Source organism: Siphateles boraxobius, unplaced genomic scaffold (assembly GCF_051911475.1).
Source record: "Siphateles boraxobius isolate OS27281-9 unplaced genomic scaffold, OSU_SipBor_1 13, whole genome shotgun sequence".
NCBI lineage: Eukaryota > Metazoa > Chordata > Actinopteri > Cypriniformes > Leuciscidae > Siphateles > Siphateles boraxobius.
In genome coordinates this window covers 8,866,737-8,884,315 of record NW_027508733.1, presented here as the reverse complement: position 1 = coordinate 8,884,315, position 17,579 = coordinate 8,866,737, and the positions used below count along the sequence as shown (strand labels likewise).

At 36.4% G+C, this 17,579-nt stretch overlaps 1 protein-coding gene across 1 annotated transcript; it reads left to right on the top strand.

The window, feature by feature from the left end:
• The first annotated feature begins 2,812 nt into the window (after positions 1–2,812).
• LOC143735219 (uncharacterized) lies at positions 2,813–16,548 on the top strand. Its single transcript, XM_077225303.1, has 6 exons — positions 2,813–2,993; positions 10,624–10,950; positions 13,544–13,597; positions 13,652–13,993; positions 14,320–14,456; positions 14,806–16,548. The coding sequence occupies exons 1-6, from the start codon at positions 2,942–2,944 to the stop codon at positions 15,019–15,021; spliced, it is 1,128 nt and encodes a 375-aa protein (XP_077081418.1). The 5' UTR covers positions 2,813–2,941; the 3' UTR covers positions 15,022–16,548.
• The last annotated feature ends 1,031 nt before the right edge of the window (positions 16,549–17,579 follow it).

Genomic DNA, 17,579 nt, shown 5'->3' with positions numbered 1-17,579 from the left:
ATTTTGTGATAATATTTTAATTATACATATATTTCAAACAATGCATATGGCCCAGCAGTGTCAGTAGCAGGCCTAGGTACAGGGGGAATGCTACCATCCTCTGCACGCTGCAAAATGGCAGGATGAGGGCTCCTTATGGCGCATCATGGATGATGTATTGTTGCAGTAGGCTAGCTGCCGATCACAATACACACATCTCACTTTATTTGGGGTTTCCAAATGGAAATGCTCCCACACCAGATGTACTGCATCTCTTCTGTGGAGCCTCCATTTTTATCTATCTATCTATCTGTCTGTCTATCTGTCTGTCTATCTGTCTGTCTGTCTGTCTGTATGTCTGTCTGTCTGTCTTTTTCTGATTGCCTTTAGACTGTATTGCCTTCAAAACCATCAAACTTCAAATCTGGCATCTCTTACAATTAAAACCTGTAAAACAAGAAGATATAAAATGGTATTTTAATGACATCCGCATCGCTCAAATCAGTGGAGATCTCAGTAAGACCTGTACAGATGTTCAGTGTGAAGATGGTAATGAGAGATTCAGAGACAGACTGAAGCTGGATCATCAGACTGGATCTCTGACCATCACAAACACCAGAAACACAGACTCTGGAGTTTATAAACTACAGATCATCATCAACAACAGCAGATTCAGCATCACTAGACTGAAGAGATTCAATCTTACTGTCATTGGTAATTCAGCCATTAAATGCATTTTCTCTTCAGGAAAAAAAAAACAGTTACAACAGAATGTGCCATTTATAAGTTAAATCAATATCATACAACTGATGACCAGAAAGGTGTATGTAGAAAGGTAAATATGAGTCAAAGATATTGTTAAAATACTGGGTGTATTATCCGTCAATGTTGTATTATCCGCAGAGGCGACAGAGTACACAGCTTCATTACTTGAGTAAAAGTACAGATCCCCCTTGCTAAATTTTACTCAAGTACAAGTAAAAGTACTACAGTCAGATGTCTACTTAAGTAAAAGTACTGAAGTACTTGTTTTTAAAAGTACTTGAGTATCAAGAGTACATTTTCTAAATATTGCATTACTACTGCCACAGTTAGGGTGGCCATACGTCCGGACAGTCCGGATATTAAGCCCCCTGTCCGGCGTCCGGCACAGCCTCAAGCCGGACACTAATTTGTCCTCCTTTTTGGAGTTGCGCTGAATTGTTTAAAAAAGTTTACCTATAAAAATCCTGTATATTGATAGCGGCTCCCTGATGCCCATAAATTAGTTTAAATCTCCTGGAATCTAGAGCCGCGCATGCGAGACAGAACATAGCCTACTGTATGTGCTCCAAACCGTGTAGCATGCGCACGGCAGAGAGGGAGAGAGCGAGAGACCTTGCGTGCCTTAGCCGTGAAATGACTTCTTGCAGGTTGGGATGTCTGTGTCCTCCTTTTTGGTGTTATGGAAATGGCCACCCTTTCCACAGTGCTTACATTTATGCACAGAAACGTCCTACATGGAGTTATGAAAAATGTGAATGTTAATACCTTGGACAATGTAAAAGGAATTTAAACTAAAATCAAGTCATTTTCATCTTTTTACCATGTTGCTTTATTTAACATTTAAGAAAATTTCAGAAAATTGAAATATTCTGGCGAGGTGGGGCCGCGGGTTGGCACATTCCCGGGATGGACCTGCTGCGTCTTCATCCATTGTTTCGTCCATGGTTTCGTCTCTTATCTAAATCTGACCATGGAGTTGACTTTGGCGGAAAGCTGAAGGTGATTGCTGATAGGCTGTCCCAATCAGGCGTCTGCAATCCAATCCCGTTTGAGGGTGAAACAACAAATCGAGGGTTTCCAAGAATTTTCTTTTTTCCTTTTTTTTTTTTTTTAGAAGTAGTACCGGGTACTCACGGTTATGGATAGAAATGTAGTGGAGTAAAGAGTACAATATTTGCCTCTCAAATATACTTGAGTAAAGTCATGAGTACTCCCCAAAAATGATACTCGAGTAAAGTACAGATCCCTCAGAATTGTACTTAATTTGATTGCTTCACAACACAGAATTTGAGGAAAAACAAAACATGTCATAGAAAATAAAATTTTATTGCTAAAATTGTTGTTTTTATTAATATTCTAGCACAATCGCGGCCGTGACCAAAGCAGTTCTGCCATAATGTCAATAACACTTCTACAAATGACTTTATTTACAGTTGTTGAGGTAAACATGCCTAAAGTACTGAAAAGGGTACCGTTGACTTTCAGGTTAAAATGTGAACGGTGCATCATTAATCAAAAAGTGAGGGATTTGTGGCAGAAGAAGTGGGACACAGATAATAAAGGGAGACACTTTTACAACATACAAAATGTGTTTCTGATAATAGTGACAGTTGAAATGTACCAGCAAAAGTTTTGTGGTGTAATAAATAAAGTGCAGAGAGGATCATTTTAAGTGACAAATGTATGTACGGATTAGAACGTGAATGGAAATTGGAAGGGATTTTCGGAAGGAATGGGACAATTAGGGAGTGTTCTGACACTCTCTTTCATTTTCTAAGAAATATGGATTAGATCATATTATAGGTTAGGTTATTTATTTGGAGTTATTTTCTCTTGCATATATATGTGAGTATGTATATGTACAGGCTATGTGTATCTATATATATATATATATATATATATATATATATATATATATATATATATATATATATTAAGAATTATTGAATAATAATTATAATAATCTTTTCTTTTTTCTCTCTCTTGACCTGAAGTCTGTATACCCTGATATTGCACACTCCTGTACAGTAGCCTGTAGGTGGCGGGGCGGTATGCGCCATTAAACTGAGAGAAAAAGAAGAACACAGTCTGGTAACACCCTTTTTCGTTCCGCAGGAGTCTCCCATGTCCCATTTGTCGTTTTTAATGCAGAAGAACAGAATGATTTTACGATCAGAATCACGAAAACGTGCTGCAAATGAAGCTTCTCTTTAATTCGCTCTTAGTGATTTTGATTTTGCTCGTCAATGGTAAGAACTTGTTACAATCTCTCCCTGTGGTTTCGGACCCCTGTATTAGATAGGGTTAGCTTTTGGGATAGTATGAAAACAGCGCAGGGTTACAGAATTCGATGTAACAATCCCAGGGTGGACCCGATCACCAAAACCCAAAATATTCACATTATTAAACGCGTTATTTACTGGAGCGGGCGAAAAACAAACTCCTACAGCTGGTGTTGAAACGCCTTGGCATGAAAACTCCACCCAATGACACTGACAACGATAAAATCGTGATGGGAGAGACATTGAATCAATTGTCCTGACTGTTTCGAAACGCCTCACGCTAGTAGCCTAGCCTAGTTGTAAGCAGGCCCGGTTCTACGGGGGTGCTTGAGGGTGCTAAGCACCCTCAAACAAAAGTGAAAGCACCCTCAGATGAAATTTTTAATAGCCCACATGTAAACGAGATTTTACCGACAATAGAAACACAGACGGATTTCACACTCATACATATACACAAAATAAATCCATTAACACGATGATCAAATCAGAAATTATTTCATAATGCTTTATGCATTATGTTTAATGCATTTGATTGGTTGTGTGTCCTTTCGCGATCGTGATTCGCATAGGTGAAGCTGTCTCTTTAATTGGCCACTTTGCTTGCGTGTGTGCGTCCCGCTCAGGAAATTCGTTAGCTGACTTTCTGAGACGGGGCTTTAGGTAGCCTAAAAATATTAATAGTCCATTGTTAATCATGGACATACGAAATTGGCTCAAGCAAGATATAAATGTAAAGGACAAAAACTCGTACAGGGCATTTCCCCCCATATTTTGAATTTTGGCCATTCTAGCTGCATTTAAACCGTGCAGTAAATCACTAAATGCACGTGCCATGGTCTGAACTATAGCGTAACATCACAGTATAGGTATTTACGGGTGTGTTCTTTAAGTGATTTATATGACTTTGAGGTTTGCAGTGCAATGACATTATGCATGTTATAGGTGCTCACATGAATTGATTTAATGCATGTATTTAACAACCTTGGCAACTCTGTGCTGAATATATTGTCCTGTTCGATTGATGCTTTATTTCTCTTTCAATTTATTGATTAAATGTTATCATTAATTACAAATGCATGATTAGAATTGTAACTGTCATTTCATCAACCTGCTGACACAATTTCCATCAGCATGCTTCTTCATCATTACCAAAGTTTTATTTAATCTTGTGTGATCATCCCTCATTCTTGACAACACATCCTCCCCCTCCTTACTTCTGTTCATATTTCTACCCCTTCACACTTTATTCTGGATATTATAAAACTGTCTTCCAGTCTGCCCATTGTCCATATTATTTGCCATTTATCCTAAACAATGTTTTTATCCATACTCTTAATTTCTGCTTTGCTATACTTAACCTCAATATCTACATTGGAATTTCCAGCAGCTTGCTTAGCACATTTATCTGCCAACTCATTTCCTATGACTCCTATGTGAGCTGGTACCCATATAAGAGTTATCTCGACATCTGATTGCAACAGATTATTTGCAACTTGTATTATTTCAATTACAATATCCTGTCTTGATTTTGCCTGACAATTTTTAATGCTGATCAAAGCTGAGCTGGAATCTGAAGCAAGTACTGCCTTTCTTGGCCTATTGACTTCCACCCATAGCGACCAACTCTGCTGTATAAACTGCTAAATCATCACTAATTAATTTACTTATTTTAACTTTTAATTTTGGGATGACATATGCTACCCCGATTCTTTTATCAGTCTGTTTAGATGCAACTGTACACAAAATATTCTAAAGGTTTCGAAGCCTCGTGTGTTCTGAAAAAGCCCACTACCTCAAATAAATTGATACAATTTTAGATTTTAATTGTTTGAAATTAATGTTTGATGTGGAAAAATAAACTGTTAGCTAATATTTGCAATGTATAGAAGTATTTATTTTGATCATTATGCAAATTCTGAAACGCATTCCCAGTCAATCACAGAGAACGATCGCTGACTCCCCCAAACATGGCTGCGTTCCTTAAAAACATCATAAGCATAAGGCAGTCATAAGAAACCATTTCAAACACTAGATTCTGCAATCAGTTTAGGATTACGATGCTTTCGGGAGCCCAAGAACAATCCTTGTCAGATGACAATGACAGAGGAGCACTGGGGACTCGTGATTTATTTAACAATAAACAAATGGAAAGTGCACATGTAACGTTTCTTATAATTAGTTTATGCGATTCATTTTTTTTAAATTTAACTTATTCAACTTTAAAAGTAATGGATCATGCTATGTTCTGTAGGCTAATTGTTATTAATAAATTATACACTGTCAGAAAAAAGTGCAATCGTTTTAACTGGAGTAGCCTATCCTACAACAGCCTGTCACTGGCAGTCCCTTTGGAAAACGAACCATGGTTTACTACAGTAACCATTTCAACTATTTGCAGTAAAACTGTAGTAACCACAAATTTACCAAGGTTACCACTGCAGTAACCAAATTTTAACCATGACATTTGTAATAAAGCCATGGTAATAATGATAATCAATCAATAAATTAAACTTGGTTACTACAGTTTTACTTATGTAACACCATATGTTTCATAAGGGATGATGTGTGGCGGCTGTCCAATAGGCGCTAGGGTGCCGCCCTCCCTGAACCATACACGGACACTAAATTATTATTATAAATTATTTAAATAGATTTTCATATGATGTGATATGGTAGAAAATCATCTGTGTAAAATATATGCTTTCCCCATATGTCCCTTCTGCCTGTCTGAACATCTCAAGTTCGGCTGTGGGGCGAGCTCTCAAGAGGCGGGACTTTGTAGAAGTTTAGCCAATTGCTGCTTCAAGATATAAACGTATTCAAGATATGACATAAAATTGAGCCAATCAGCATCCTCAAATATAATCTGACAAGGGCGCTTATTTCATCGCCCATGACAAGCCACTGCTAAAATCAGGACTGATCTGTAGGCGCAATTTTAACTACATGACAAAGGCGGATGCAGTCAAGTCACGTTTATTTATATAGTGTATAGTTATATAGTATATACAGATTGTTTCAAAGCAGCTTTACAGTGAAAACAGGAAAATAATGCAACAAAGTTTGTTTCTGCTGTACAGCAGATCTAGAAGAAAATAGCGTTAGTCGATCTTAAGGAAGTTCAGTGATGGTTTATTTTTCTAGTAAAAAATGTATTAATTTAGTTCATTTATCTATACAGCCGCTCTGGAGAAAACCGTGATGTCTTCGTCCAGCTCAGTTCAGTTCTCATATAATTGTGTCAATGCAGGCAGATCAATATTATTGTTGAATATGTCCCTATACTAAGCAAGCAAAAGCTGAAGTCCACAGTCATCAAACTGAACTCTGTAGAATCGATACTCCAATGTCCGTTTGAGAAGAAAACGTTGGCAGAAAAACTAAAGGTAAAAGAGCTGGACCCAGACCAACATGCAGGTTTTTTCACAACAGTGATTTTTTTAAGTAACACTTTAATAAGGTCTCATTTGTCACATTTGATAATGTATTAAGTAACAGGAACTAACAATGAGCAATAATGTTAGTTAATAAAAATTCAGTTGTTAATTGCTTGTTCAGTTTACTTCACAGTGCATTAATGTTGAAATAACTATAAATGCTGTAGAAGTAGGCTATTGTTTATTCTTAGTTCATGTTAACTAAAGTAGTTCACTAATGTTAACTAATAAAACCTTATTGTAAAGTGTTACTGGTTTCGAGTACATAAGTTGTCCTCTGCCTTATTTAAATTAGTCATGGAGGTTTCCAAAATTTCATTGAAACTGGTAAATAAACTCATTAAAGCTGTTTTTATGAATAACCATAAGTCAAGCAGATGTTCTTTAACTTCGCCTGTTCTGCAACTGAAATAGTTTGATATGCCACATTCCCACCTATAAAATTATTCACCAGCCGCCACTGTGTCAAAGTTACACATTTGTAGCATATCTGAACCTTAAGGGTACTTGTCGTATGGTACTAATATGCACAGTTTAGGGGTATAGAACATACAAAGGTGTAATCTGGTGCTCTTCGCTTGTCGTTCAAAAATGACTGAAATGTGTTTGGTTTTTTTTCAATGAAGTGAATGTACTATATTTCAGTTTGATAATGTTTTTTTATGTAAAATTTTGTATTTTTAGGGGATTTCATTGTACTAAATTATATTTACGCTGTATTTATAATCCATTTATTCACTTTCTGAGCATATATTAGACCAACTGTCGTAAATCTTGAATGCTTTAGTTTAGAGCACAGACTTTTTTTAAGAGAAACATCTCTTTTCAAAGACGACACTAAGTGAAAAAAGTTTTAAAAAGTGAACTTAAAAAAAGTTACAGAATTTTACATTTATTGTTATGAAAAATGTGCAAAAATATATTTCAATATGTGAAATATATATTTTCAACAACACGTTTTACTCTAAAACTGTGAGAAAATCAAAGCCATAAATCTAAACAAGTATGGCAAGCCGTTTTAACATTTAATCATTTTAACCTACTAGTCTCTATTTTCATGCTACTAGTGCTTATTTTTTAGATACTAGTATCTACTCCATTAAGTACTAGTACTTATTCATTAGCGACTAGTGCTTATTATTTAGGTACTAGTGCTTATTCAACAGATACTAGTGCTTATTCTTTAGGTACTAGTACTTATTCAATAGATACTTGTACTTATTCATTAGATACTAGTCCTTATTTATTAGATACTAGTACTTATTCATTAGATACTAGTCCTTATTTATTAGATACTAGTACTTATTCATTAGATACTAGTCCTTATTTATTAGATACTAGTGCTTATTAATTAGCTACTAGTACTTATTCAATAGATACTAGTACTTATTCATTAGTTACTAGTACTTATTCATTAGATACTAGTACTTATTCATTAGATACTAGTACCTATTAAATAGATACTAGTACTTATTCAGTAGATACTAGTACTTATTCATTAGATACTAGTACTTATTTCGATAGTCACTAGTAACTATTCTTTTGTTACTAGTAACAAAATTTTTTTTTGCCATTGACTTCTATGGGGATCTGTCATTTAGATATCAACTATTCAGTTCTGACTAGTATCTATTTCAATTGTGACTAGTACATATATATTAGATACTGGTAGTTATTCTTTAGGTACTAGTACTTATTTTTTAGATACTAGTACTTATTCATTAGCTACTAGTACTTATTCAATAGATACTAGTACTTATTCATTAGATACTAGTACTTATTCATTAGATACTAGTACCTATTAATTAGATACTAGTACTTATCAATTAGCTACTAGTACTCATTCAATAGATACTAGTACTTATTCATTAGATACTAGTACTTATTCATTAGATACTAGTACTTATTCATTAGATACTAGTACTTATTCAATAGATACTAGTACTTATTCAATAGATACTAGTATCTATTAATTAGATACTAGTATTTATTCCAAATGTTACTAGTAACTATTCTTATCTTACTAGTCACAACTGCTTTTTTACTAGTCTTATGTTATGACTAGTCAGAACGGCCACTGTATAGTTCAATTAAAAATCTTACTAGTAAAATAAAAAATCTTACTAGTAACATTTGGAATAAATACTAGTATCTAATAAATAGATACTGGTATCTATTGAATAAGTACTAGTATCTATTGAATAAGTACTAGTATTTAATGAATAAGTACTAGTATCTATTGAATAAGTACTAGTATTTAATGAATAAGTAGTAGTATCTAATTAATAAGTACTAGTATCTATTGAATGAGTACTAGTAGCTAAATGATAAGTACTAGTATCTAATTAATAGGTACTAGTATCTAATGAATAGGTACTAGTATCTAATGAATAAGTACTAGTATACAATGAATAAGTACTAGTATCTATTGAATAAGTACTAGTAGCTAATGAATAAGTTCTAGTATCTAAAGAATATCTACCAGTATCTAATATATATGTACTAGTCACAATTGAAATAGATACTAGTCAGAACTGAATAGTTGATATCTAAATGACAGATCTCCATAGAAGTCAATGGCAAAAAAAAAATTTGTTACTAGTAACAAAAGAATAGTTACTAGTGACTATCGAAATAAGTACTAGTATCTAATGAATAAGTACTAGTATCTAATGAATAAGTACTAGTATCTATTTAATAGGTACTAGTATCTAATGAATAAGTACTAGTATCTAATAAATAAGTACTAGTAACTAATGAATAAGTACTAGTATCTATTGAATAAGTACTAGTAGCTAATTGATAAGCACTAGTATCTAATAAATAAGGACTAGTATCTAATGAATAAGTACTAGTATCTAATAAATAAGGACTAGTATCTAATGAATAAGTACTAGTATCTATTGAATAAGTACTAGTACCTAAAGAATAAGCACTAGTATCTAAAGAAAAGGCACTAGTACCTAAAGAATAAGCACTAGTAGCTAATGAATAAGTACTAGTACTTAATGGAATAGATACTAGTATCTAAAAAATAAGCACTAGTAGCATGAAAATAGAGACTAGTAGGTTAAAATGATTAAATGTTAAAACGGCTTGCCATAAAACAAGCTGTGTTCAAAATTTGAGACTGATTTCTCAAAAAATTTGCTTTCAGTAAGATTTTTTTTGGCCGCAGTACCAAAAGTTTTGACCAGATGGAATTCGTCTCCCATTCATCACCCAATAGTATTTTGACAGCTCGGGTTGACAGTTGGTGGAAAACACAGCATATATTGCAGCCATGGAAGCCAGTGAACAAACTGGGTCAGAGATCACAGATTCTACCCGACCTAAAAAGCCTCAGTATCCATAGAGAACCGATTCACAGATGCGCTAGTACATATTTGTGTTTTTTTTTTCCTTCTTAGTGTAACCCCCTTCACCCGGGTCCCACTCGACCCGCTCCGAGCGGGCCTCGAACCCGGGTCTCCGGCATGAGAGTCAGGCGCTCTAACAAGGAGGCTAAAGACTGCAGCTCCTAGCATCTGTCGCCAGAGTGCCTATTGAGATCAGAGGAGTGAGGTTTACTCGCACATCAACTACTAGCTGGCCTCCGTTACACTCACCCCCCTAAACCTCACTCCCATCCGGGTCACGGCACCAATGTTACCCCCCTTCACCCGGGTCCCACTCGACCCGCTCCGAGCGGGCCAGGAACCCGGGTCTCCGGCATGAGAGTCAGGCGCTCTAACAAGGAGGCTAAAGACTGCAGCCTCTAGCATCTGTCGCCAGAGTGCCTATTGAGATCAGAGGAGTGAGGTTTACTCGCACATCAACTACTAGCTGGCCTCCGTTACACTAGCATGCTTGAATGGTTTAAAAGCGCTTGAATGGTTTAGTAGCACTTGAATGAATTATAGGATCGTCATATAATATAATGCTAGCCAAAGGATTCCAGGACAAAACAGATGATGCATTAACTGCGTTAAATATTTGTAACAAGTTAAACTGAACCAATAAATCGCATACTTTAAAGTGTTGACTAATGTAACTTCAATGCAATATGAGAAAAGCTTCTGCCAAATGAAAATGTAATGTAGCTAAACTCTATTTATGTGGGAGATTTAAACCAAAGGATTAAAAATATATAGTAGAAAAACTGTTCATTTCTCTTTTAGGTGTTTCCGGTGTTGGATCAGATGAAGTGTCAGTGATGGAGGGAGATTCAGTCATTTTATACACTGGTGTTACAACAAACCAACAAAAAGATATTAAATGGTATTTTAAAGACATTCGCATCGCTGAAATCAATGGAGATCTCAATAGGACCTGTACAGATGTTCAGTGTAATGAAGGCACTGAGAGATTCAGAGACAAACTGGAGCTGGATCATCAGACTGGATCTCTGACCATCGGAAATATCAACACAATAGACTCTGGAGTTTATGAACTGAATATAATCAGCAGCAGCATCAGTGGAAAAATCTTCAATGTTTCTGTTCATGGTGAGTTATATATGTTTAAACTATATTGTTAATTAGCTTGAATTAGTTCCCCCCCCCCCCCCCCCACCCCTCACCCCCAATGATATTTGATTATTTTCTTTTTATGTTCTGAGTTATAATACAGTATTCAGATCTCGTACAGTTTTTCCATTGACAAGTTGTTAGTTTTAAAAGTGAATTTTTTTCATAAGAAGCTGCAGTTGAGCTAAGAGGGAGATGACAGCATATAATCACACCATCTGTGATCAGCTTCTGTTATTATCTGTTTAAACAAGGCTTAGATGTAAAATATGTTAAATGTCTAGAGTACAAAACAAATAGTTTCTTTTCAGATCAAAAGTCAAGGAAGGGCTTATGCAATTGCATTCATCATCACAGTTCTTTCATGATGTGGCGTTTGTTTGTCTAAATGGACTGCATTTATATAGCGCTTTCACAGACCCAATGGCCACCAAAGCGCTTTACATATTGCCTCACATTCACCCATTCACTCACTCATGCACACACTAACGGCGGTGTCAGCCATGCAAGGCACCATCCAGCTCGTCGGGAGCAGCTTGGGTTAGGTGTCTTGCTCATGGACACCTCGACACTTGGTCAGGTGGAACCGGGGATTGAACCACCAACCTTTCGGTTTGTAGACAATCTACATGAACCACTCAAAAACACTCAAGTGTACAACTCTTTCTAATATTGCCTATCAAATTAATCTGACATTGATAGCTTTTATCTAAATCGTTATCGCCAGCAAAACATGATAGTATCTCGGTAGCCTGTTAACCTGCACTTCCGGGCTTGCAGTCTACTTTTTTCTCTTGCACCTTTTACGAGTCTATCAAACAACTGTGGTAAGTATAGGATCAGTCAACAAACACGTGAGTAATGTCTTCTGTTATTGTCTCTTGCACTTCGTGTAACATGTATAGTATAGCCTTCTCTGTCAGCGTTGAGGGCTTCATGTGTGACAAATGCAGGGAGATAGTCAGGCTCACGGAGAAGATTTCAGAACTAGATGTGCCCTAGTTATTAGCAATTCTATTACACGGACAAAAAGAGACACCAGCCACCATAGTCACGTGTTTGCCGGGAGCCAGAGCACCTGACATCAAAGCAAATTTGAAAGTGCTAGCTAATGCTAATCGTAAACTCTCTAAGATTATTATTCACATTGGCACTAATGATGTTCGATTTCGCCAGTCAGAGATCACTAAAATTAACGTAAAAGAGGAGTGTGAACTCGCAAGTACGATGTCAGGCACTGTAATTTGCTCCCCTTCCTGTTCGCCGGAGTGATGAGATGCTTAGTAGACTGTCCTTACTCAATGGCTGACTGTCTAAGTGGTGTCCACAGAATAATATAGGGTTCATAGACAATTGGAAAAGTTTTTGGGGCAGACCTGACCTGTTGAAAAGAGATGGTATTCATCCCTCCTGGGATGGTGCTGCTCTTCTCTCTGGTAATATGGCACACAGTCTTAGATCTCAAACATGACAATCTGGGGCTCAGGTTAGGATGCAGACAGACTGGCTAAACCGAATGTCTGCTAGCTGTCTCACGTCACTGAGGTCAGATAAATCCCATCACATAGAGACTCACATAGAATCTGTTCCCTGAATTAGGAAATACAAAAAACTCCCAAACCCATTTAAGGGTAAAAATTGAATTGATGTTCAACAAATAAAAAATAGATATAATACAGATGAACAAATGATAAAGCTCGGGTAGCTGAATATTCGATCCCTAATTTCAAAAGCACTTATTGTTAATGATATGATTACAGATTATAACCTAGACGTGTTTTGTTAGCCAGAAACCTGGCTAAAACCAAACGATTACATTACTTCCACCCCGCAAGATTACTGTTATAAAAACAAGCCACATGTGAGAGGAATAGTGGGTGGTGTTGCTGTAATCTATATTAATATCTTCAGACTTACTGAGAAGTCTAGTTTCAAATATAATTATTTTGAAGTGTTGGTGCTTATTGTAACACTATCTAGTGTAAAGGATAAATCTCGCTTGACATGTGCTAGCTATTGTATACAGGCCACCAGGGCACCATGCACACTTTATCAAAGAATTTGTAGATATTTTATCGGAGTTAGTACCTGTGAGGTGGATGGGTTATCTCGGCAAAGGAGAAGTGCTCACTAACACAGATTTAGACATATTTGTGAACAATATTTGAGAGAAATAGGCCTTTTGTGTACATGAAAAAAGTCTTAGAAGCCCCCTGAAAATGGGGGCAAAACAAAAGTGTTGCGTTTATAATTTTTTTCAGTGTATATAAATTAACTAAATTAAGAACTTTTTTTACAACAAAAATCAAACATCACTGAACTTACTTAAGCTGGACTGTGATGCTATTTTCTTCTGGAAACAAACTTAGTTGCATTATTTTCCTGTTATCTCTGTAAAGCTGCTTTGAAACAGTCTGTATTATAAAAAGCGCTATATAAATAAATGTGACTTGACTCAAAATAAATGTTTGTTGTTTTCATCTAAAGAACTTTAATCATCTGTTGGTTTGTGTTTCAGGTATATGTTGTTTTCATCTACATAACTTCAATCATCTGTTGGTTTGTGTTTCAGGTATATGTTGTTTTCATCTACATAACTTCAATCATCTGTTGGTTTGTGTTTCAGGTATATGTTGTTTTCATCTACATAACTTTAATCATCTGTTGGTTTGTGGTTCAGGTGTTTCTGCTGCTGAACAAGATGAAGTGAAGAGAGAGTCAGTGAAAGAGGGAAAATCTGTTACTTTAGATCCTGGTGTAATAAGAAAACTAAGTGATATGATGTTGTGGTATTTTAATGACATTATTATCGCTGAAATCAGTGGAGATCAAAATAAAACCTGTACAGATGTTCAGTGTAAAGAGAGATTCAGAGACAGACTGAAGCTGGATCATCAGACTGGATCTCTGACCATCACAAACACCAGAAACACAGACTCTGGAGAATATAAACTACTGATCATCATCATCAACAGCAGCTTCAGCATCACTAGAGTGAAGAGATTCAATCTTACTGTCATTGGTGAGTGTATAATTCAGCCATTAAATGCATTTTCTTTTGAGGAAAAAAATAGTTAAATATTTTTAAATCAATCCAATAACCGTTGGGTAATGGACTGTTTAAAAAAGCGAACTTTGACTCAATGACACTTTGACTAATGTCATTAACATGAAAAATGCAGTTAAAAACAACAGAAGGTGCCATTATAAGTTACATCAATATCATACAACTGATGACCAGAAAGGTGTATGTATAATATAGAAATGTGTAAATATGAGTCAAAGATATTGTTTAATGCTGGATGGATTATCAGTCAATCTCTAGTAATAATTTCTGTCTGTCTGTAGATGTTCCAGGTTCAGGTCTGTCTTCAGGAGTTGTAGCAGGAATAGTTGTTGGTGTTCTGCTGGTTTCTGCAGTTGTAACTGCCGTTGCTGTGATTTACTATCGTCTCCACAAGAGCCATGCACCAGTACTACAGAATGTAAGTATTAGATATCAGATGATTTAACAAGAAATATGAGAATAATTCTGTAAACAAACATAAATGTAAACCGTGAATAAACTAAATAACAATTCATATAAAAACATAAAGTGTGACTTTTGTCAAAGAGCAAGTGTCTTGTTAGAAATCGCCAATACAACGGTTTAAGCATTTTTTAATGTGATATTGAAATCATAATACTTCAATTTTTGTATTACTGTAGTACAGGAGATGACAGTTTGATGCAGTTTATAGGACATAAAACACAGTATTTTTGTGTTTGTGTAACTGAAACCTCTATCCTTCTCATCATCACTTTAACCTTTTGTGAATCTGTGTTTTCTTACAGGAGGGTGATGCTGATAACCCTCCACCTGATCCCAATGACATTCCTTTGGAGGGCATAGAACATCCAGGTGATGCTGATAACCCTCCACCTGATCCCAATGACATTCCTTTGGAGGGCATAGAACATCCAGGTGATGCTGATAACCCTCCACCTGATCCCAATGACATTCCTTTGGAGAACATGGAACATCCAGACTCAGGCCGAGGCTCCCTATAAAATAATGTAACATCATTTATAATTTTGATGCTTTGAAATGGACACGGAAGAGAATTGGGAAATGATAGAAGAAGATCAGCTGAAACTGATCAGAAACTCCACAATTTCAGTGGTCGGTACCAGTGAAATTGGCATTTTAGCCTTAAACACTATATGACTGTAGGCTGAGCGAATATGGGTAGAACTCTTTACCTCCCTACAACTTCAGAAATCACTTTAATGTGAATTAAACGTAGCACAATGACCTTCGCCATCACAGTTTACTAATGCATATCTAGTGCTTTCCTTGTTCTCTGAGAAAATCAATAATATCAGAAAGGTGATCAGCACATCCTTGAGTTCCGCTGGGGTCAGACAGATAAGAGCACAACCTCAGAAAGTTGTTATGTCTGATTTCGAAGAAATTGATGGCAAACTTAAAACCTCTACCTGCGCCCTTGACGCACTTCCCACATCTTTTTTCAAAAATGTGTTACACAGCTTAGAAGCAGATCTCCTAGAAGTGGTAAATGCCTCACTTCTCTCTGGGAGTTTTCCAAACTCCCCGAAAACTGCAGTTGTCAAGCCCCTCCTGAAAAAGAGCAATCCGGATAAGACCATATTAAACAACTATAGACCGATCTCAAATCTTCCTTTCATAGGCAAGATCATTGAAAAAGTTGTCTTCAATCAGCTGAAGAAATTCTTAAGCTCAAATGGATACTTTGACAATTTTCAATGTGGTTCCTGATCGCATCACAGCACAGAGTCAGCGCTCATAAAGATAATAAACGATATTCGCTTAAATACTGATACAAGCAAATTATCAGTGCTGGTACTACTTGACCTCAGTGCTGCATTTGACACTGTCGATCATAACATACATAATTAATCATACTGCTAAGAGTATTGAATTTACAGAATGCCTACTTATTAAAGGTTGTATCAGTGATTTCTGGCCCAAAAATAAATGTCTAATCTTTCCTAACGATCCGCTAGCTGCCCGCCCCATAAGCATGCCGTCCAAAAACCGCGTCTCTGTAGGTAGCCTAGGCTCTGAGATCTGCACACAAAAACAAATTGATACAACCACCACTCAAAACCAAAATAAAGTGTTCAAACCAATCACTGACAGGGGCGGGTGTTGCTCCGATTTCGCGTCCAGCCGTGCACAAGCGCAAAACCTCACAACACCCGCCCCTGTCAGTGATTGGTTGGAACACTGTTTATTTTGGTTTTGAGTGGTGGTTGTACCCATTTGTTTATGTGTGCAGATCTCAGAGCCTAGGCTACCTACAGAGACGCGTTTTTTGGACGGCATGCTTATGGGGCGGGCAGCTAGCGGATCGTTAGGAAAGATTAGACATTTATTTTTGGGCCTGAAATCACTGATACAACCTTTAACTGTAAATGTTTTTTTTTTGCAATATGTCTATTTATGTGTACAAAATGATGTGTGGTACAGTATGTGCATGTTGAATGTTGCTCCTGGTACAGTCTGTGAAAACAAATGTCTTTATTTGAGGACAATAAAGAATGAATCTGAAACTAAATGTTTCATTCTATGGAACTGTATATTTAAACATGTAACTTATTAAACAACCTTGCCTGTTTAATGCTTTGAGAATCTTTCCTTTTACACTGATAATGTTGAAAGCTAAAGTGATTGTATCTTTCGTTATCTAAGCGTTCAAGTTAAATCATGTTTTCCTATCAGAAAGACTTTTACCTTTAAAAGAATAAAGGTAATTTATTTTCTGTTTAGGGGTAAATGAAGTTCGAAATACGCCAGCAGTGATTACTATAATCGAACACCTGACGCTGCTCACACTGCTGAGAGCGACGGTTAGATATGATTAGATAATATGTAAATATGTGCTGTACTCTTTTCTCTCTATAACAAAATAAACACAACAAAATTGAGAAAACATCAAGCATTTTTAATCAAGCATAAGAAAACAACATTTATTTGAATTTCTGGACTCTGTGCTATTTGTGAAACACTACAGCGCTAATACAGAGCAACAACATATCAGACACCAGAATAACAACTAAAAACAGATGATCAAACAATGTCATAGAAAGATCAAAAGCAAAACAGAGATTCTGGCAGAAACCAAAGTAGATGCAGTATTTGATCATCAATTTTAAGCGACATTTTCATACACAACCTCTTTCTTTGATTTCTGCAAGGAAACAAAAACACAATCAGGAACCTGCTGATGCAAAGTGAATATGAATTGCAGACCTATTAAAGTGTCTATAAAATAATTTCTTTGCTAATAATGGCAAGGATATAGAGCAGGGGTGCAAAACCAAATTCCTGGTGGGCCACAGCCTTGCAGAGTTCAGTTCCAGCTCTGCTCCAACACACACATACGCTGTGTCCAAATCAGGCCCGTCTCCACAGGGGGCGAGGGTAGGCATGACACCACAGGGGGCGAGGGTAGGCATGACCCACCCAATCAGGAGTTTGGCCCACGCTGACCCCCACCAAAAAAGGACTGATTGCAAAATTGGTGTGATGTTCAATTCAGCTCCAGATTTGAAGGGAGATCCTGGTTTTGCTGCTTGATATC

Bases quoted from the DNA above. Each gene is read 5' to 3' on its own strand.
- LOC143735219 (XM_077225303.1), top strand. From the start codon at position 2,942: ATGAAGCTTCTCTTTAATTCGCTCTTAGTGATTTTGATTTTGCTCGTC. The intron at 13,994-14,319 runs GTGAGTGTATAA...GTCTGTCTGTAG, and splicing joins ATTCAATCTTACTGTCATTG to ATGTTCCAGGTTCAGGTCTG. The intron at 14,457-14,805 runs GTAAGTATTAGA...GTTTTCTTACAG, and splicing joins ATGCACCAGTACTACAGAAT to GAGGGTGATGCTGATAACCC.